Source organism: Pecten maximus, chromosome 4 (genome assembly GCF_902652985.1).
Source record: "Pecten maximus chromosome 4, xPecMax1.1, whole genome shotgun sequence".
Lineage (NCBI taxonomy): Eukaryota > Metazoa > Mollusca > Bivalvia > Pectinida > Pectinidae > Pecten > Pecten maximus.
In genome coordinates, this window is record NC_047018.1 from 22,992,473 (window position 1) to 23,016,546 (window position 24,074).

General features: G+C 36.0%; 1 protein-coding gene across 5 annotated transcripts; it reads right to left on the bottom strand.

The window, feature by feature from the left end:
• Positions 1–266: 266 nt before the first annotated feature.
• Positions 267–22,918, bottom strand: LOC117325545. Of its 5 annotated transcripts, none has more exons than XM_033881847.1 (5): positions 22,574–22,913; positions 12,507–12,579; positions 10,307–10,431; positions 1,558–1,787; positions 267–1,117 (listed from the first exon to the last, which is right to left on the bottom strand). In XM_033881847.1, the coding sequence occupies exons 4-5, from the start codon at positions 1,756–1,758 to the stop codon at positions 761–763; spliced, it is 558 nt and encodes a 185-aa protein (XP_033737738.1). In that variant the 5' UTR covers positions 1,759–1,787; positions 10,307–10,431; positions 12,507–12,579; positions 22,574–22,913; the 3' UTR covers positions 267–760. The 5 variants fall into 5 exon arrangements, with proteins under 5 accessions (XP_033737738.1, XP_033737740.1, XP_033737739.1 ...); XM_033881849.1 differs by having other exon boundaries at positions 10,307–10,446; XM_033881848.1 differs by lacking the exon at positions 22,574–22,913 and adding an exon at positions 12,916–12,967.
• Between the last annotated feature and the right edge of the window lie 1,156 nt (positions 22,919–24,074).

The following is a 24,074-nucleotide window of genomic DNA, read 5'->3' on the forward strand; positions in this document are numbered from 1 at the left end:
TGAGACCATACCAGGTAAGATCCGAGTATGTTATTCGACATTATGACTCAAAGTACAGTAGATGTTTGACCCCAACAAGAGAAAATGATTGGAAATAATTATCCGCTAAACAATTTTAATTTATGCAAATTTTCAAGAGAATTAATGCATAAAGCATCATGAAGAATTAACAAACAACATGACAGTGAAAACTGACCCCTAATGACACTTTTTCCAAAAAAAAAAAAAAAAAACCCAAAAAACAACAACAAAAATACAACAAGAACAACAACAAACAAAACAAGTTTATTCCTCAGAAAAAACTGTGCACTCTTTGAGTTGCGTCACATGTTATATGAAAAGTTAATACGTCATTAAGCTGCCATATGTCCGCATTTGTATATGACTGCTACAAGCGTTCGAGTAAACATCATCAATAACAATAAAATGCAATCCCATTTATTCTTTTGTGCTAATGAATAGTGATATTAGTGGTCACCCTCTACATCCATCTGAAACTCTCTGAAACCAATCAGATCAGGTTGGTGTTATCTCCTGTACTTAGGAACGTAATGGAACCTTTGATACCGTATACGTCATCCCGGAATAGTGGTCACGCTTACATAATTCTCACAGACTCCTACTTCATAATATATCAATAAGAATATATGTTATTCATGCAAAGGCGCAGTATTCATCAACCGTCGACGTTCGAAAGTGTCCGCCATCTTGACGTTTTGATCACAACGACTTATTCATAAGGTAGGTTATGACATATCCGTCATATTAGTTCCTTACTGCCGCGTCTCCTTGCGAGAGCAGTCAGGTCTCGCGTTGTTTTCATTGAACAAGTTCGAGGCCGGAACTCCTCTATTTCATCTTCGTCTTCTGATTCCTCTTCATTTAACAAAGTAACGCTGTTTGCACTTCTGACGCCATAGTTTTCCAGATCCAGCGTAATGTCAATACTCGTGTTGGATTGAAAACTTGTGTTGGATTGGAGACTCGTATTGGAGCTAGTTAGTGTTTGTTTCTCCCGGAAGCCAGCCCTTCGTTTGGCTTTGTTCAAAGACACAATGGTGTCGTGTATGTCACAGAACTGACGTTTTAGGAGAATGTCATGCTGACGAAGTAAAATCTGCAAATAGCGTAAAACATAAATGCGCAAAGATCAACAAATAAAACACCAATCAATAAGATTATACACACTTGTTGCCGAATAGGTTTCCTCGCCAATGTCTTATTTTTCAATCACGAAGACAAATATACAGTTGAAAATTTTAGAAAGGAAAATTGTTTCAAGATGCATCATTTGATACATACGACAGTATTGTAGTTGCAGCATCGATGACAGACGTTTAGTATAAGTATTCCTTAACATATGTAAACTCTTAGCAGCAATACTATATTGTTTAAGGAGAATTATCTTCACAAGGGAAGCAACTCCATGCTAATAATCCTCATTTTAGTTTATATTTCGTTTAAAAACTACAATGAAGCTTATCCTTAGTGAAATAATTGGTTTTCTTAATAATTAGAAAAGGGAGCCTTTCAGGGACAGTCGAAAAAAAAGCTTACCAATTCTTGTTTAATCCACAGTAAAGCCTGGTTGAGATCTGAGAGTCTTTCAGCTATCCTGTCCGCCCCTCGATGATCAATGCTGCCTTTTCGACTGTCGAGTGATCGGGACTCTTCTACTTTGTACCGCTTTGGTAGACGGACAATACCGGGGAGACTTGAATGGCGGAGTGGAACGCAGCTATTTTCTGGTGACGCCATGTTTAGAACAGCCCATTGTGTCTGTATGTCTGAAAAAATGATACGAAAAAAATCATGCATGTTTGAAAGGCGATTAGAAAAGATCAAAATTTAAAAAAACGCAAAATGTGTGTGATCACCAGTTGGAAATATATGAAATACATATATCGAAGGGCTTCGGACGAGTTTTAATGTGTTTCTCAATGTGGTCAGGCTCCCCCTCCCCCTTTTTTGGAGGAGGAACATTTTGTATAGCCTTAAAAATGAAAGTTAATGAATAAAACAAAACAAACAAATGCCTTAATGCTATATTAATTAAAACTAATAAAAAAAGTATAGACATTTAATCAAGGTGACATTGTGAAAGTGTATCGTGATCATACATGAGCCAGAAATTCTGCAATTGTTATTGTCTTTTTAATTACAACTATCAAAAAATATAATTGGAAATTCCGGATCGAAACACATGACGGTTTTTATGTAGATGAAGAGCCTGCTCCACATAAAATACCGGCATAATAGCGAAATAACGACATAATAACGAAACCGTAGTTCTAGCCCAAAAACAACAGAACATATATACTGACATAATATCTAAATCGTAATTCTAACTGAAAAACAACAGAGCATACCGACATAATAACGAAACCGTTATTCTAACTGAAAAACAACAGAGAATACCGACATAATAACGAAACCATAATTCTAACTCAAAAACAACAGAGAATATCGACATAATAACGAAACCGTAATTCTAACTCTAAAACAACGGAGAATACCGACATAATAACGAAACCGTTATTCTAACTAAAAAACAACAGAGAATATCGACATAATAACGAAACCGTAATTCTAACTCTAAAACAACGGAGAATACCGACATAATAACGAAACCGTAATTCTAACTGAAAAACAACAGAGAATACCGACATAATAACGAAATCGTAATTCTAACTCAAAAACAACAGAGAATACCGACATAATAACGAAACCGTAATTCTAACTCAAAAACAACAGAATACCGACATAATAACGAAACCGTTATTCTAACTAAAAAACAACAGAGAATACCGACATAATAACGAAACCGTTATTCTAACTGAAACACAACAGTGAATACCGACATAATAACGAAACCATAATTCTAACTAAAAAACAACAGAGAATATCGACATAATAACGAAACCGTAATTCTAACTAAAAAACAACAGAGAATACCGACATAATAACGAAACCGTAATTCTAACTGAAAAACAACAGAGAATACCGACATAATAACGAAACCATAATTCTAGCTCAAAACCAACACAGAATACCGACATTATAACGAAACCGTAATTCTAACTCAAAAACAACAGAGAATACCGACATAATAACGAAACCGTAATTCTAACTCAAAACCAACAGAGAATACCGACATCATAACGAAACCGTAATTCTAACTCAAAACCAACAGAGAATACCGACATCATAACGAAACCGTAATTCTAACTCAAAACCAACAGAGAATACCGACATTATAACGAAACCGTAATACCAACTCGAAATCGATACAACGATGCAAAATAGGAATAAAATATAAGATTTGTATAGAGGGTCCATACTATTTGCTACCAAAAGTATGATTATGACAAACAACTACAATGCATGCTAGCTGTTGAGCAAGAACTGGTCGCATGCAGATTATGCAACATGCCAACCTCAACCTGTATATCTCAGTTGTTTATTATCAATCGAGATAACCCAATTACGCCCAGTTATTACCATATCATCTCAATATCTGGCTTTACAAGTACACCTGTATAGACCTCTGATTTACATTAACAATAATATGATACTTAATTGATAATATTAACATTTTCGGCATCAGCAGTATGTGTTCTATAATTTTACAGAGTTTGGCAATGATTACCATGCCCACAATGATTCCAGTTTTATGAGCACATGCCAGCTAGGTCAACAACTAGCAACAGGTTAGGCTAGAACAACCATTATCCACAGGTATGGCACACTTAGAGTAAATCCTATCTTCCACTACACTGATTCAGTACTATAGGTAAAAACCTAATTATACGATCAGTTATTTAACCTTATTATGGAATGATATTTTTACACAATCATAATCGTTTCTGACGTCTTGTGGATTGACATAAATATACTACTGGCGAAGGAACGTGGGATTTTATGCAAGATAATAGGTAATGAACAGCGTTGTTGCGCTAATATGGCTTATGAAACATTGGCGGCAATCGGGCAGTGCCCAGTTCATAACGTAAAAAGCCCACATCTATGTGAAGGTACACTTAGATTAAACCACCCATCTTTGTTGAAAGTTATTTCACAAATGGTATTGGAACAAGTCAATAGGACCGGTCAACACGCAAAGCCTATGTAATTAGAATATTATTTTCATAAGTCACCTTTAAAAACAGCAGTTAAAGGGAGGTAAGTCTCTCTTTATTAACACTAACTGAAATGAAAAATACATATCAAATAAATGAAATCAAATTCCTTTCTGTATTCTAATATTTGAAAAAGTCCATTTTGACTTTAACTTCCCGTTTTATTTTTGTTTTTGATGCATGTTTACATTCATCAATTGGCATATTCCCTATCTGGCAGCATTTGTTTGTCGTTCGCGCAGTATCCTTCAAGCGGTGTCATATCACCTACACAGTGTATATACCTACCTTAGACATTATGACACGAACGAGCTGGTCACATAATTCTTGGGCAGACAACAAATACTGAATTTTCTGTATGTCTGAATAAACCTAGGATATTTTACTTTAAATCATGCTATTTTTGCTTGATGTCGTGGTTTTCTTATCAAATGTGATATCTAGCCTTCACGTCGAGGTGTTTTTCTTATCGCAAATGATAGTTTTCACGTCATTGTATTTTTTCATATGCAGGGTGATAATTTTCACGTCGTTGAGTTTTTCATATCGAGTATGATAGCCTTCACGTCATTGTATTTTTCATATGGAGTATGATAGCCTTCACGTCATTGTGGTTTTTTCATATCGAGTATGAATGCCTTCATGTCGTTGTGTTTTTTTCATATGGAGCATGATAGCCTTCACGTCGTTGTTTTTTTCATATCGAGTATGATAGCCTTCATGTCGTTGTGTTTTTTTCATATGGAGTATGATAGCCTTCACGTCGTCGTGTTTTTTTCATATAGAGTATGATAGCCTTCACGTCGTTGTATTTCATATGGATTATGATAGTCTTCACGTCGTTGTGTTTCATATCGAGTATGATAGCCTTCACGTCGTTGTGTTTTTCATATCGAGTATGTTAGCCTTCACGGCGTTGTGTTTTTTTCATATCGAGTATGATAGCCTTCATGTCGTTGTGTTTCATATCGAGTATGATAGCATTCACGTCGTTGTGTTTCATATCGAGTATGATAGCATTCACGTCGTTGTGTTTCATATCGAGTATGATAGCATTCACGTCGTTGTGTTTTTTTCATATGGAGTATGATAGCCTTCACGTCGTTGTGTTTTTAATATGGAGTATGATAGCATTCACGTCATTGTGTTTTTTTCATATGGAGTATGATAGCCTTCACGTCGTTGTGTTTCATATCGAGTATGATAGCATTCACGTCGTTGTGTTTTTTTCATATCGAGTATGATAGCATTCACGTCGTTGTGTTTCATATCGAGTATGATAGCATTCACGTCGTTGTGTTTCATATCGAGTATGATAGCATTCACGTCGTTGTGTTTTTTTCATATGGAGTATGATAACCTTCACGTCGTTGTGTTTTTCATATCGAGTATGATAGCCTTCACGTCGTTGTGTTTTCATATCCAGTATGATAGCCTTCACGTCGTTGTGTTTTTCATATCGAGTATGATAGCCTTCACGTCATTGTGTTTTTCATATCGAGAATGATAGCCTTCACGTCGTTGTGTTTTTCATATCGAGTATGATAGCCTTCACGTCGTTGTGTTTTTCATATCGAGTATGATAGCCTTCAGTCGTTGTGCTTTTTTCATATCGAGTATGATAGCCTTCACGTCGTTGTGTGTTTTTCATATAGAGTATGATAGCCTTCACGTCGTTGTGTTTTTTCATATGGAGTATGATAGCCTTCACGTCGTTGTGTTTTTTTTCATATGGAGCATGATAGCCTTCACGTCGTTGTGTTTTTTTCATATCGAGTATGATAGCCTTCACGTCGTTGTGTTTTTTTCATATGGAGTATGATAGCCTTCACGTCATTGTATTTTTCATATCGAGTATGATAGCCTTCACGTCATTGTGGTTTTTTCATATCGAGTATGATAGCCTTCATGTCGTTGTGTTTTTTTCATATGGAGTATGATAGCCTTGACGTCGTTGTGTTTTTTCATATCGAGTATGATAGCCTTGACGTCGTTGTGTTTTTTTCATATCGAGTATGATAGCCTTCATGTCGTTGTGTTTTTTTCATATCGAGTATGATAGCCTTCATGTCGTTGTGTTTTTTTCATATGGAGTATGATAGCCTTCACGTCGTTGTGTTTTTTCATATGGAGTATGATAGCCTTCACGTCGTTGTGTTTCATATCGAGTATGATAGCCTTCATGTCGTTGTATTTCATATGAATTATGATAGTCTTCACGTCGTTGTGTTTCATATCGAGTATGTTAGCCTTCACGTCGTTGTGTTTTTCATATCGAGTATGATAGCCTTCACGTCATTGTGTTTTTCATATCGAGTATGATAGCCTTCACGTCATTGTGCTTTTCATATAGAGTATGATAGTCTTCACGTCGTTGTGTTTTTCATATGGAGTATGATAGCCTTCACGTCGTTGTGTTTTTCATATGGAGTATGATAGCCTTCACGTCGTTGTGTTTTTCATATCGAGTATGATAACCTGCACGTCATTGTGGTTTTCATATCGAGTATGATAGCCTTCACGTCGTTGTGTTTTTTCATATCGAGTATGATAGCCTTCATGTCGTTGTGTTTTTTTCATATGGAGTATGATAGCCTTCACGTCGTTGTTTTTTTTCATATCGAGTATGATAACCTTCACGTCGTTGTGTTTTTTCATATGGAGTATGATAGCCTTCACGTCATTGTATTTTTCATATCGATTATGATAGCCTTCACGTCGTTGTGTTTTTCATATCGAGCATGATAGCCTTCACGTCGTTGTGTTTTTTCATATGGAGTATGATAGCCTTCACGTCGTTGTGTTTTTTTTCATATGGAGCATGATAGCCTTCACGTCGTTGTGTTTTTCATATCGAGCATGATAGCCTTCACGTCGTTGTGTTTTTTCATATCGAGTATGATAGCCTTCATGTCGTTGTGTTTTTTTCATATGGAGTATGATAGCCTTCACGTCGTTGTGTTTTTTTTCATATGGAGCATGATAGCCTTCACGTCGTTGTGTTTTTCATATCGAGCATGATAGCCTTCACGTCGTTGTGTTTTTTCATATCGAGTATGATAGCCTTGACGTCGTTGTGTTTTTTTCATATGGAGTATGGTAGCCTTCACGTCGTTGTGTTTTTTTCATATGGAGTATGATAGCCTTCACGTCATTGTATTTTTCATATCGAGTATGATAGCCTTCATGTCGTTGTGTTTTTTTCATATGGAGCATGATAGCCTTGACGTCGTTGTGTTTTTTCATATCGAGTATGATAGCCTTGACGTCGTTGTGTTTTTTTCATATGGAGTATGATAGCCTTCACGTCGTTGTGTTTTTTTCATATGGAGTATGATAGCCTTCACGTCATTGTATTTTTCATATCGAGTATGATAGCCTTCATGTCGTTGTGTTTTTTTCATATGGAGCATGATAGCCTTCACGTCGTTGTTTTTCATATGGAGTATGATAGCCTTGACGTCGTTGTATTTCATATGGAGTATGATAGCCTTGACGTCGTTGTGTTTTTTCATATCGAGTATGATAGCCTTGACGTCGTTGTGTTTTTTTCATATCGAGTATGGTAGCCTTCACGTCGTTGTGTTTTTTTCATATCGAGTATGGTAGCCTTCACGTCGTTGTGTTTTTTTCATATGGAGCATGATAGCCTTCACGTCGTTGTGTTTTTTTCATATAGAGTATGATAGCCTTCACGTCGTTGTGTTTTTTCATATGGAGTATGATAGCCTTCATGTCGTTGTATTTCATATGAATTATGATAGTCTTCACGTCGTTGTGTTTCATATCGAGTATGTTAGCCTTCACGTCGTTGTGTTTTTCATATCGAGTATGATAGCCTTCACGTCATTGTGTTTTTCATATCACGTATGTTAGCCTTCACGTCGTTGTGTTTTTCATATCGAGTATGATAGCCTTCACGTCATTGTGTTTTTCATATCGCGTATGATAGCCTTCACGTCATTGTGTTTTTCATATAGAGTATGATAGTCTTCACGTCGTTGTGTTTTTCATATGGAGTATGATAGCCTTCACGTCTTTGTGTTTTTCATATGGAGTATGATAGCATTCACGTCGTTGTTTTTTTCATATCGAGTATGATAGTCTTCACGTCATTGTGGTTTTCATATCGAGTATGATAGCCTTCACGTCGTTGTGTTTTTTTTCATATCGAGTATGATAGCCTTCATGTCGTTGTGTTTTTTTCATATGGAGTATGATAGCCTTCACGTCGTTGTTTTTTTTCATATCGAGTATGATAACCTTCACGTCGTTGTGTTTTTTCATATGGAGTATGATAGCCTTCACGTCATTGTATTTTTCATATCGATTATGATAGCCTTCACGTCGTTGTGTTTTTCATATCGAGCATGATAGCCTTCACGTCGTTGTGTTTTTTTCATATCGAGCATGATAGCCTTCACGTCGTTGTTTTTTTCATATCGAGTATGATAGCCTTCACGTCGTTGTGTTTTTCATATCGAGTATGATAACCTTCACGTCATTGTGTTTTTCATATCGAGTATGATAGCCTTCACGTCGTTGTGTTTTTCATATCGAGTATGATAGCCTTCACGTCGTTGTGTTTTTCATATAGAGTATGATAGCCTTCACGTCGTTGTGTTTTTCATATCGAATATGATGACCTTCACGTCGTTGTGTTTTTTTTCATATCGAGTATGATAGCCTTCATGTCGTTGTGTTTTTTTCATATCGAGTATGATAGCCTTCACGTCGTTGTGTTTTTTTCATATGGAGCATGATAGCCTTCACGTCGTTGTGTTTTTTTCATATCGAGTATGATAGCCTTCATGTCGTTGTGTTTTTTTCATATGGAGTATGATAGCCTTCACGTCGTCGTGTTTTTTTTCATATAGAGTATGATAGCCTTCACGTCGTTGTATTTCATATGGATTATGATAGTCTTCACGTCGTTGTGTTTCATATCGAGTATGATAGCCTTCACGTCGTTGTGTTTTTCATATCGAGTATGATAGCCTTCACGTCGTTGTTTTTCATATCGAGTATGATAGCCTTCACGTCGTTGTGTTTCATATGGATTATGATAGCATTCACGTCGTTGTGTTTCATATCGAGTATGATAGCATTCACGTCGTTGTGTTTTTTTCATATCGAGTATGATAGCCTTCACGTCGTTGTGTTTTTAATATGGAGTATGATAGCCTTCACGTCGTTGTGTTTTTAATATGGAGTATGATAGCCTTCACGTCGTTGTGTTTTTCATATCGAGTATGATAGCCTTCACGTCGTTGTGTTTTTTCATATAGAGTATGATAACCTTCACGTCGTTATGTTTTTTCATATGGAGTATGATAGTCTTCATGTCGTTGTGTTTTCATATAGAGTATGATAGCCTTCACGTCGTTGTGTTTTCATATGGAGTATGATAGCATTCACGTCGTTGTGTTTTCACATCCAGTATGATAGCCTTCACGTCGTTGTGTTTTCATATCGAGTATGCTAGCCTTCACGTCGTTGTTTTGTATTCATCAAAGTATTTCTTTCAATTATATTCTGGACGTCTTCTAATGTATAATTATTAACTTCACAAGAATCCACGATGAGAAGTATTCTTACATTTTCAAAAATATATTTTTGGATAATTGTGTCTCGAGTAAAGTATCAAAGTCTGTGAGGTTTTTAATCTATTGACGAAAAGGTAATTACGTGCATTATCAAAGATGGTCGTAAGCAAATCTGACGTGTTTTTACAGAGGATTTCTTTTTATCCTTATGGTAAAAACCTGACTGTTCATGCGTTAAATGAGTCCCGGTAGATCCTGCAGCAGCCGGTATTATATCAATATAACTGCCACGACTAGTGGTCTGGGTCTAGATAAAAGTGTTAGTGTGAAGCAGAGCAGGAAACGAGCACCAATTTATGCTAAACCATGTGCATCTCTTTTCTTGGCCTGTTTGTTGGGTTGCTTAAAAGAGATTTAGAGGAAGGGGTCATACAGAAAAAAACATCAAATAATCTAAATATCAAGACTGTTTGTAGGCGGCTTTACATAAAAGGTAAAAATACAAATTTAACTGTATACGCTATGTCGTTGAGAGGCGATCAGTTACGGGGATAAAATTACTTAAACAATCATGCATGATCAGTTAATTAGATATCCTTACAAATAGTAAATTTTACTTACTGTTCGTGAGGATGGCATCAACTAGTTGTATTTCATATGGATACTGATGTCTCACACATATTACCGGACTGACTTCGGAAGCAGGAATTTCTTAGCTGTTTCGTCCATTATTAACTCTAATTGAACTGAAATGAAGGACACTGTTGCTGTTATGCAAAACATTCAACTCTATATATCCCTCTATCAGGAAGGCATAGCCCCTGTCACATTAACTTATAATTAACAATTGTTTGGAACGTAGTTAAGGTAAGCTTGTTTAATCAATGTTAAGTGTACATGTTCCTTCGCTCCTCTACCGCCGGTCTCCTGGGCATTCCTCGTCATCACACAGAATTACATTCTCACATTAGATAGTATATTTAGAATAAAGCACTCTAAGGTCCTTCGTAACTAATTGCGCGTGTGGGCACGTGTTGAGAGATTTCTTATGATAGCAGTACTTTTGGAAGTTATTCAGAATGTATGTTTTCAATTAACTGGTTGGATCAATTAAGTTATGTTGGCAACGAAGGAACTATTGATCTTCAGAGGAACGTATTCCAAAATTTTGACATATCGATACATCCGGTTGAGTGTGTTATTGGAAGGTAATCCGAGAGGAATGTTCTCATTAAGAGTCTTGCAATATGTGCTCCCCTGTGAGTTGATCGATTAACACCAATGTAATTATATATTATCATTCTACACCACCCACACATTACGGTGGTAATAGGTGGAAGGTTTCAGCAGGTGTTTTATTATAAATAGAAACCTGGTTGTTAGCAGTCCTCCGCTACGTTTGCTTAACTGTGTAGCTATATTATTATTTATAATATCGTTCTGTATAATTTCTACTGTAGAGATATGCTATGAAATTTTCACACTTTTACATGTGACCCGTTTCCCCCATGTTTTGCTGAACGTCTATAGCTTGTATAGAAGTGAAAAACACCTTACAATATGATTTAAGGTCATATAGCATGTACAGTGTATGCCGATATAAAACTGTCAAACATACAGCTGTTACACATTACTCATGACCCCACTCTTTTAAATATTAGTACAATTGAGGAGGTGTTAATATACGTAATGATAATTTGACAAATAAATGTTCACTTTCTTAACTGATTTACTCCATTTTCCTATATAAACTATTACCTACTTTGTGTTTTGATTTGTCGACAAATCGCTTAATCTCATGAGTAATTTTTGAAAGTATTCTTTATAATGATAAAAACAAAATAAATTAATACAAACGCACATTAGGACGCCACTCAATGTCAACACAATAAGAAACACCAGGAATCGATCAGTTAATAAAGAATCAACAGGAAATTAACAGGGATCGAGGAATCAACTTCAAATACTGCACCAGGGGTCGATCAGTCAACATATTTAACACCAATGGATCGAGGGAACAACCGAATGTTCCAAATCAGGGATCGAGGAATCAACAGAAAATATTAAACCAGTGATCGAGAGGTCAACCGAATATCAACAGGGATTGAGGTTTCAGATGGTAAACATTTTAAACAAACAGCGTATTTATAAATTTAGAACCTTGATGACATGATAGAGTGTTATGCATAGATACATAGTGTAGTTGTTCTTTTTTTACATCGATTAATCGTTTAAGTATACAAAACTTCTGTTTATTATGCAAACTAGTTATTGACTTAGCATGTATATGATGATAGCGTCTAATATCTGGTACCTTATAATGTTAAGTTGTACATGTAAATAAATAAAGGGAATGCTGGAGGTAAAACTTGTCCATTTTTGTATGAATAAGTTTCTTTGTTATAAACATTGATGTATATAGTGATATGCTATTGAAAATAACAATATACACATTGTACAGGTATCCTTCAATCCGTTTGTATATAACGATATTCTGGACAGAGATACATTTGTATATCGATATGTTCAACTGTAATCCCGAATACAATAGATTGTCTATATGGATACAATATGGTTTCATAAGAAATCTTTATGAAATCGCAGGAAGTTATCATTGCTTGAGATCGGATATATCTAAATATACATTCTTGAAAGAAATATGATATATGCATGATATAAATGTATCTATATCTAATGTGAATCTTACTGTTCAAATACATTTTTAACATCACAATTAAAAATAAACCATACAGAATTTGGTTTTTGAGAGATTACCTTTATGATAACTCTATGTTATTTATACAGGTAATGACAGACTTACCTGTACGACTCCTGTGTAACGACTCCCCGGTTATACCTGTCACTTTCACCAAGGCTCGATCTTACGGTCCTACCTAGCAGGAAAAGTATGATAACATTCAGATAAACACGTCTGAAGGAAACAATACACTAATCCAATTCCTGCCAACTCTACCGTTTACATTATTAAAAACTAATTTGGTTTTTGATAAAAGGTCCAACTTCTTCGTTGTTTCATACTTCTGCAAACATAATTGTCAAGAGTTAAGCGAGTAATTCGCAAGTCTCCCATATCCAAGGTCAGCCATACTGGCTAGGACACAAGATACCATAGCACTGATCCGTTGTCCGGGGCTTGTGCTGTTAATATAAATGGCGAGAAGAGGATGTAAATTGTGGGACTTATACCATATAACCTCCCCTTTACGAACCTTTTAAACCCAGTGTTGATTAAAATTGTGTTCACCTTATAATCCAACTAACAACCAATTACGTTCCAAAACAATAACCATAATGAATGAATATAATGCGAATAGTTCTGAATGTAATTTGACCCAAGCATTGTAATGACCGTTAGGTGTCAAGCAAAGATGCGCGTGAGACTCATTTCTCTGACAGACCACGGACTTTGTCCTGTAAATAATTAACATGCACACATGGCAAGTCATAGTATGCCTCTAGCTAGCCGAGTTAACAGACTTCCATCGATATTAAGATATCACACGCTCACACAATCGCTATAATTGTGATTTATCTCGTCAAATTTCGCAATAAAATGCTAAAATGATATCACAAAAAACAATGACGCATAAAAACACATACCAGACCAATATTATTCTTTTATTGTAATGAAAATTTCCGTGAAATATAGTCGCCTAGAACACTACATTCCATCACTAATCAATAGTAGTGGATTTCAATATGATTACCTTTGATGACATTCATGATACACAGCCATGTTGAATAATTATCACGGATACGAATCATGCCGATAGTCTTACGTGTCAAGCGTTCGTGTCTAGGACACTTAACAAGACAATTATTTTTTCTCCAATACTTTCACACACATATTTATTTTGTGTCAAAGAATCAAACAAACAATCCCTCAAAAACACGTTTAAATGGTATTTTTGGAGTTTTTCATCAACGTTTGTTCATTTCGTTTCCACGATGAATATAACGTGTTTACGAAATGTCCTAATCTTTACACAGTATCGCTATAATTAGATATTTTCTGGCAAACATTTTTATGTCTTTAATGTTATTTTGTGAAAAAAAAATGAAAAAAATGAAAGCCTAAACATGAAGCGGAAGGCATTATATCGACGTTTTACAGTACATAATCTTATTATTGGCGTCAAATTATGTTAAATACATTGTAATCATTTATGGATTGGTTCGAGGTAGACACAATTTGTATGTCTATTGAATTTTTCATAACTTAGATACACTTATCAATTTCTGCGAGAAATCCCTCACCATACCACAAATCATTACTCATTTCACACATTAATATATATTCATTCATCTTAAAGCTATTTCACGGGAAGCGCATCTTTAAGAAAAAATCTTCCCACCAGAACAGTGATCGGCGGTAGCCTGGTGTCCATGTAAACTTTCACACTCTCAGTAGGTCAGCCTGGTGACGGAGGTATGGTCAAGTTAGTCACTGTCATTCTACGAAAACTGACTGATACAGGCTTATCAAACGTCAATTACATTTCTTACTTCAAAAGTGTGTGTATTGTTTACATATCCTGATGTTTTTAATGTAACGTTGTGTGATCAAAAACGTTTTATTGTGATTTTTGTTTTTTCAGTTTCAACAATTTGTTCAAGATCGAAGAAAACATTTTGCGATAAAGCTAGCAAGGCTTAAAATCATAATCCACTGTTACCTTACGTGTTCATGGTTCTTGATTGAGCCACACAACTTGGTTAGCTTAATCCTAGGTTTTCTATCAAAGCGATGCTACATTTTTTATATCTGTATTTTTTGCTTTTGCATGAAGACGTTATTTGTGATCTTTTATGTGTTTTTTCCACTAGAAATCTATTAAAAAGTGCAAGGATAATACACTTTTAAACTTAGCAGTAATTAAACAACATCGTGCTCTTTATCATGGCAATGAGTAAGTGCAGAAATATTAGTTAATCAACGAAGACTTCAAACAGTTTAGTATTCATGGTACATTTTACTTTCTCGGTATAAGATAGCATTAAAGATAGTGCGAATATGATTAAAAATTACCGCGAATTAATTTGATTGATGTCATTTTTGTATGCAGACCCTCTACTACCATATTTTTTGTATTTGAGCTAAGTAAATGCATGTATTAAAAGCGATCAATATCAGTGAAGCTTACCATATTAAATGATACAATTTTCGGTTTGTGTTGATGACCTGATGTTTTAATCCTATAGTGTAACAATATGAACGTGTATGAAGTACAGTAAAAGTTGTACAAGCTGTTCCCTGACAATTATCATTGGGTACAAGTGTCACATTGATTTACCCTGATATTTTAATTAAAACATCAACGGAAGCCTAAAATGTGTGGAAGTAATCTGACGACTGAACATGTTTGAAATTTCAAATCACTTCTTTTTCTGGAAAATAATGCTCTAGAATTGCAAAGCTAACAATGCACAAAAAAGCCTGGCTGTTTAGGTGTATTGTGTTAATAAAATATCCCGTGGAGTAGCTTGTTACGGGGAGAAGCTGCTGATTAAGGGTGACACCCAGGTACTTGACCTTTCTATTGACTAATGTATAGGTTACTCACCAAACATATTTATCCCTCTCCCTTCTCTCATAGTTACTGGACACCATACAAGAATGGTTATTTAGAGACTTAAAGAGAAAATTCCCTATATATAGCGATCGAACATTCCCATGAGACTTAGAGAGAAAAATCTTCATAGAAACGAACATTAGGGCGAGACTTAGAGAGAGAAATCTCTACACAGAGATCGAATATTACCACGAGACTTAGAGAGAAATCTCTACACAGAGATCGAACAATATTGCGTGACTTAGAGAGAAAACTCTACATAGAGATCGAACATCACCACGAGACTTAGAGAGAAAACTCTACATAGAGATCGAACATTACCACGAGACTTAGAGAAGCCTTCAAATAGAGATCGAACATTCCCACGAGACTTAGAGAGAAAACTCTACATAGTGATCGAACATTCCCACGAGACTTAGAGAGAAACCTTCACATAGAGATCGAACATTACCGCGTGACTTAGAGAGAAAACTCTACATAGAGATCGAACATTCCCACGAGACTTAGAGAGAAAACTTTACATAGAGATCGAACATCACCACGAGACTTGGAGAGAAACCTCCACATAGAGATCGAACATTACCGCGTGACTTAGAGAGAAAACTCTACATAGAGATCGAAAATTACCGCGAGACTTAGAGAGAAAACTCTACATAGAGATCGAACATTATTGCGAGACTTAGAGAGAAAATTTCCTATATATAGCGATCGAACATTACCACGAGACTTAGAGAGAAAACTCTACATAGAGATCGAACATTACCACGAGACTTAGAGAAGCCTTCAAATAGAGATCGAACATTCCCACGAGACTTAGAGAGAAAACTCTACATAGTGATCGAACATTCCCTCGAGACTTAGAGAGAAACCTTCACATAGAGATCGAACATTCCTACGAGACTTAGAGAGAAATCTCTACACAGGAATCGAACATTACCGCGTGACTTAGAGAGAAAACTCTACATAGAGATCGAACATTACCGCGAGACTTAGAGAGAAAACTCTACATAGAGATCGAAAATTACCGCGAGACTTAGAGAGGAAACTCTACATAGAGATCGAACATTACCACGAGACTTAGAGAAGCCTTCAAATAGAGATCGAACATTCCCACGAGACTTAGAGAGAAAACTCTACATAGAGATCGAACATCACCACGAGACTTAGAGAGAAATCTCTACACAGAGATCGAACATTACCGCGAGACTTAGAGAGAAAACTCTACATAGAGATCGAACATCACCACGAGACTTAGAGAGAAATCTCTACACAGAGATCGAACATTACCGCGAGACTTAGAGAGAAAACTCTACATAGAGATCGAACATCACCACGAGACTTGGAGAGAAACCTCCACATAGAGATCGAACATTACTGTGTGACTTAGAAAGAAAATTCTACATAGAGATCGAACATTCCCACGAGACTTAGAGAGAAAACTCTACATAGAGATCGAACATCACCACGAGACTTAGAGAGAAAATTCCATATATATAGCGATCGAACATTACCACGGGACTAAGAGAGAAAATTTCCTATATATAGCGATAGAACATTACCACGAGACTTAAAGAGAAAATTCCCTATATATAGCGATCGAACATTCCCACGAGACTTAGAGAGAAAACTCTTCATAGAGAACGAACATTACCGCGAAACTTAGAAAGAAAACTCTACTTAGAGATCGAATATTAGGGCGAGACTTAGAGAGAGTTAGGAAACGGCAAAATCAACAATCTGACGTATAGATAAATAAATAAATAGATAGATAAAATATCTTATGCATATCCCATACTCTTTTTTCTCGCTTTCTTTTTTCCCCAAATAGTTATTAAAGCTTCGTGGTATTTCTCCTATATCGATGCGTTGGCAACAAATATGTCCAATATTCCAATAAGTTACATGTGTAGATTTGTGTACCACTACAATTAGTTGGATAGATAAAATCCTGTCATTCTCTCGAGGAAGTACGGTCTTATTGTCATAGTAAAAAGGAAAGGCAAAATATGAGGTGCATTTGACGAGTATGAACTTATCAACAAATATTATATTGTTTGAATTTTCAGCAAATCAACCAACAATTTCAGCTTTCACCAACAAGAACGTTCTACAAACCTGTCACTACTTTATTTATTCGTTCGAATCGAATAAATATAATCTTGTTAAGCTAGGTACTAAGCTATTCACATTGAGGTAGCATGCTACAGCGCCATCCATCAGATAGAAATGTATCATTTTTACGTTTGTCTACGTCATTGTCGTACGAGTTGATCGAAAAGGGTTGACATAGATAAATACATTATAACACGGTAATATATCAAGTGTGCTGGAGTTCAGGATGATGAGGATCCTACACGACCACCGTGTTATATAGGAAATGATAATGAGGATCCTACACGACCACCGTGTTATATAGGAATTATAATGAGGATCCTACACGACCACCGTCTACACGACCACCGTGTTATATAGGAAATGATAATAAGGGCCCTACACGACCATCGTGTTATATAGGAAATGATAATGAGGATCCTACACGACCACCGTGTTATATAGGAAATGATAATGAGGATCCTACACGACCACTGTGTTATATAGGAAATGATAATGAGGATCCTACACGACCACCGTGTTATATAGGAAATGATAATGAGGATCCTACACGACCACTGTGTTATATAGGAAATGATAATGAGGATCCTACACGACCACCGTGTTATATAGGAAATGATAATAAGGATCCTACACGACCACCGTGTTATATAGTAATGATAATGAGGATCCTACACGACCACCGTGTTATATAGGAAATGATAATGAGGATCCTACACGACCACCGTGTTATATAGGAATTATAATGAGGATCCTACACGACCACCGTGTTATATAGGAAATGATAATGAGGATCCTACACAATCACCGTGTTATATAGGAAATGATAATGAGGGTCCTACACGACCACCGTGTTATATAGGAAATGATAATGAGGATCCTACACGACCACCGTGTTATATAGGAAATGATAATGAGGATCCTACACGACCACCGTGTTATATAGGAAATAATAATGAGGATCCTACACGACCATCATGTTATATAGGAAATGATAATGAGGATCCTACACGACCACCGTGTTATATAGGAAATAATAATGAGGATCCTACACGACCACCGTGTTATATAGGAAATGATAATGAGGATCCTACACGACCACCGTGTTATATAGGAAATGATAATGAGGATCCTACACGACCACTGTGTTATATAGGAAATGATAATGAGGATCCTACACGACCACCGTGTTATATAGGAAATGATAATGAGGATCCTACATGACCATCATGTTATATAGGAAATGATAATGAGGATCCTACACGACCACCATGTTATATAGGAAATGATATTGAGGACCCTACACGACCACCGTGTTATATAGGAAATGATAATGAGGATCCTACACAACCACCGTGTTATATAGGAATGATAATGAGAATCCTACACGACCACCGTGTTATATAGGAAAGATAATGAGAATCCTACACGACCACCGTGTTATATAGGAAAGATAATGAGGATCCTACACGACCACCGTGTTATATAGGAATGATAATGAGGATCCTACACGACCACCGTGTTATATAGGAATGATATTGAGGACCCTACACAACCACCGTGTTATATAGGAAATGATAATGAGGGTCCTACACGACCACCGTGTTATATAGGAAATGATAATGAGGATCCTACACGACCACCATGTTATATAGGAAATGATATTGAGGACCCTACACGACCACCGTGTTATATAGGAAATGATATTGAGGACCCTACACGACCACCGTGTTATATAGGAAATGATAATGAGGATCCTACACAACCACCGTGTTATATAGGAAATGATAATGAGGGTCCTACATGACCACCGTGTTATATAGAAAATGATAATGAGGATCCTACACGACAACCGTGTTATATAGGAAATGATATTGAGGATCCTACACGACCACCGTGTTATATAGGAAATGATAATGAGGATCCTACACGACCACCGTGTTATATAGGAAATGATAATGAGGATCCTACACGACCACCGTGTTATATAGGAAATGATAATGAGGATCCTACACGACCACCATGTTATATAGGAACTAATAATGAGGATCCTACACGACCACCGTGTTATATAGGAAATGATAATGAGGATCCTACACGACCACCGTGTTATATAGGAAATGATAATGAGGATCCTACACGACCACCGTGTTATATAGGAAATGATAATGAGGATCCTACACAACCACCATGTTATATAGGATATGATAATGAGGATCCTACACGACCACCGTGTTATATAGGATATGATAATGAGGATCCTACACAACCACCATGTTATATAGGATATGATAATGAGGATCCTACACAACCACCATGTTATATAGGATATGATAATGAGGATCCTACACGACCACCGTGTTATGTAGGAAATGATAATGAGGATCCTACACGACCACCGTGTTATATAGGAAATGATAATGAGGATCCTACACGACCACCGTGTTATATAGGAAATGATAATGAGGATCCTACAAGACCACCGTGTTATATAGGAAATGATAATGAGGATCCTACACAACCACCATGTTATATAGGATATGATAATGAGGATCCTACACGACCACCGTGTTATATAGGAAATGATAATGAGGATCCTACACGACCACCGTGTTATGTAGGAAATGATAATGAGGATCCTACACGACCACCGTGTTATATAGGAAATGATAATGAGGATCCTACACGACAACCGTGTTATATAGGAAATGATAATGAGGATCCTACACGACCACCATGTTATATAAGAAATGATAATGAGGATCCTACACGACCATCATGTTATATAGGAATTATAATGAGGATCCTACACGACCACCGTGTTATATAGGAAATGATAATGACGATCCTACACGACCACCGTGTTATATAGGAAATGATAATGAGGATCCTACACGACCACCGTGTTATGTAGGATCTATTAGAGACGAGTTACATTATAAATGTGTTAACCCGTTTAACAGATATAATTTAGCATTGACACGAGTCTAGGATTCTATTGATTATGTAATTAAAATTCTTAAGGAAACAAAAGCAAATCTAGGAAATAATTTCCCGGTAAGTCTTCATTGCTCTCCACGCAGACAATCGTATATTTATTCATGACGTCACAATATTGACAAGTTACCAAAAAATGATATACATTGTATATACATTTGTACTAACCGGTGTCATGATGTCATTTTAGTTTGAAACGTAGTTTTTTTCATATTTAATTTAGGTAATGTCGGATAGGAAATACTATCATAAGTGGTATCAAATATATTTATCATGTACCATACCTGATAGAAAACTATTATTAAGGAAACTACTTTTTGTACATGATTCTACAGGTCATGAAAAACATGGGTATTTTATCAAAATTTACATGCATTTTTAAGATAGATCCTGACTCATGCAAATATAACTACGCACTTAAACTACATATGAAAGTACTTTAAAAGTTTCTGAATCACACATTTACATAAAAAAATACTGAAGCCTGGAGAGGAATTTATTTAACAGTAGAGATGTTTTATCATAAGGCGACCATTGTACCACAGTGCTGGTGCGAGAGATTTACCCAATAGAAGTCGCACCGTTATATGCCTCTGAATTGCTTTTGTTCAAATTAATGAATTTTCTGTGTTACACAATGCAGACTTTGTTGAAGTAATTGTATAATAATGTTTATTGATTTTGTTTAATTTCAATACATTTAAATTTACAATGTTATTTTCAAATGATGCATAATGCTTGGTTTTGTAAGTAAATAGGTTTGGATAAACAATTAGAGTTTAAAGTCAGCTGGAATGAATTTTCTTAATAATTATGACTTTGACAAACGGTTTAAAAGCCTAACCTACACACCAAATCGGATATCTTAGTTGGTATAGGATTAAAAAGTGAATCTATCTATATTACAATCACATTTAATTTTAAGGTTACTCATATACATGATGTAAGCATGGATGTGGAAATGACATGGAAGGTTGAAAATGACAGGAAGGTAACTTTATCTACCAGTTAACGTAATGATAGTACTTTAATGGTGATACAGTATATGTTAATGCCACATATTAAGTTTATCTGTGTTACCTATGTATAGCAAGTTCTTTACATACCTCACCAGAACATCAATAAAAGTGTCATACTGTCGATATTCTCAACGAGGGAATAATCTTCTATTTACTGGTGTGTGTGTGTGTGTTTTGTATTTATATCAAGCCAGAAAATATGAGTCTGGCACCTGTGTAAGGTATGATAACAGCAGAATATGTCATACTGATCACCCGACTCATACGACGAAGATAAATGTTACAATGGAGATTAGAGTATCGGTGGAGAGGGCCGTCTCGTTTAGAGTTGATCACTGACAAAATCTAAAGCTTAGCTTTTACAGATTTGATTTTGTAGAATTGATGGTAGACATAAATAACCTAGATGCTAACAAAACCAAATGAACGTCCGAAAGTTTCTTGGCTTTAACATTTAAACAGGGATCTTCTTTATTTACAACCGTTTTTTTTACTAAATTATCTCACTTTTTTGTTACGCAGATGGACGTTTCGCCCCGTAAGGAGAGATATACATTCTACTCATGAACAAGACAACCGGAGAACATGGTATACATACTGGTCAATTTGGGTAATAACTGGTCCGCCCGTTGTCAGTGTTTTGGTAATACATGTAACTGGTCCGCCCGTTGCCAGTATATGTGTATATGACCAATTTTGGTAATGATGGCGTCACTCTATTTTGTCCTGTCGTGTAATTTCAGTGCGATAACACTATAAAGGAATCGTCAGCGGTCCCGTAGTTCGTGGACACAGTTATTCATTTAATTATACTATTGTTTTACTATGGCCTAAATCAATATCCAATTGTCAAAAACAGTGGAAATCTACAAAAGCTAGTAAAATCAAAAATGAGTCTACAGAAATTGTAGAGTATGTAAGACGAGATGTAATAATGATTGAATAATTTTCGTAAGTTAGAGCATAATGCTTAAATAATTTGAGATAGTGTATTATAAACCTGTGTCGCGACATTGTATGCAGGGTAAACGTCAATCTCCATCATCAACGTTGGATTCCTTTGTTAAAATTTTCTGACACGAGGCTACCCTGCTAGCTGTTTTTTAATCCTACTATTTAAAATAATGAGTAAAACAATATGTTAAGCGTATAAAGTGTATACGTACCTCTCTAAATTTGACTGTTTTCCTCTGGGTACGGATTCTTTTGACTTCAGAAATCGTTTATGTTCCTCCTGACCTGCAAGTATAATCCTAGTCCCGCTACCGTTAACTGACTGTTATTGGAATGGAGTCTGATGAGGTATATTGTTCTCTGTCCAGGTAGGGTCTCTCCCACCTGTAATTAACACCGGTGAAGTCGCCCCTCGAGGTTTTTATGTAATGTAACCGGTTGTTAAGCGTTGTTTGTTCCAGAGCTACTCTAGATCTATGATTACTCTATGTATCCAGTCAAAGTCTTCAAACTGACCAAGTGTCCTGTCCAACGTAACAACTGTCTAATGTTCGGACAATTGCTTACTTTTTATATAGTATAATAACATCCCGCTGAGGTGAGAACAGCTTTATCCTGTCCAGGTATTACGACAACAGGTAGACACGTGTGAAGCATCCAATCGTCCCACGGAACAACATCATTAACATAAATTAGCATTCTACTATACAATTTACGGTTCTTCACATCACTATTGCACAACCCGATTTGTATATATATGTCGGATTATTTTCTGTAGTACTGGTGAGCATGTGAGCTTTCATGTCGGCCATTTAATCGATTGCAATGTATATATATGTATTGTGTGATGTCGTGAATACCGGTATACCTTAACTCCCACCGATTGTTATCAAACCATTCGTATACACACATGTTACCCCTCGTTCTTCACAACCGTCAGGAAAGGAAAGTCGTATATCATTATAAACATACATTTGTAGAATGTTTTACTCATAAATTATGATACATCATTTTCCTCTACCTATCAGTCTTTGATATTTTTTTTCTGAATTTTGCTATTGTCAGATAAACATTTCACCTACATATTTTAGCGATAATTAGACAATGGTCCTAAACGATAGTCGACACACTAGACAGAGAGCTCGTGATAAATACAACAGAGAGACATCTTTTACATTTATCTATTCTTCCTCGGACCTCAGGCAATGAGAGGTCAGGCGATCAACGATGAGTAATACATTTACATACATGAGCATCAGTCTACAATTCAATCTGATTCTTTTTGTTATCGCTCTGTCTGTCTGTTTGTCTGTCCGTCTGTCTGTCTCATCCCCTCTCTCTCGTAATTACACTAATATAACTTATGTCAGATCCTTTCGTAATTTTATTGCGATAGTATAAGAATAATATTAAATAAACTAAACTTTTCAATTCATATTTCGGTATCAATCATTTTCGTAGACACAAAGTTTACATATAATCTGGTAGTATGTGATTCCTGTAGGTATCGAATTTTTAACAATGCATTACTGGATGCGCTGTGTTTGGGACCTTCCTATCTATTTCCGTCAGCTTTAATATATGATTAATCATCCACTGTCTAAGGTTAGTGTATCTAAACCCTTACACGTGCGAGTTATACTGATAATGTAACGATGTAGTTAACAACATACATATTGTTATACTGATAATTTGGTTTGGTTTGGTTTATTT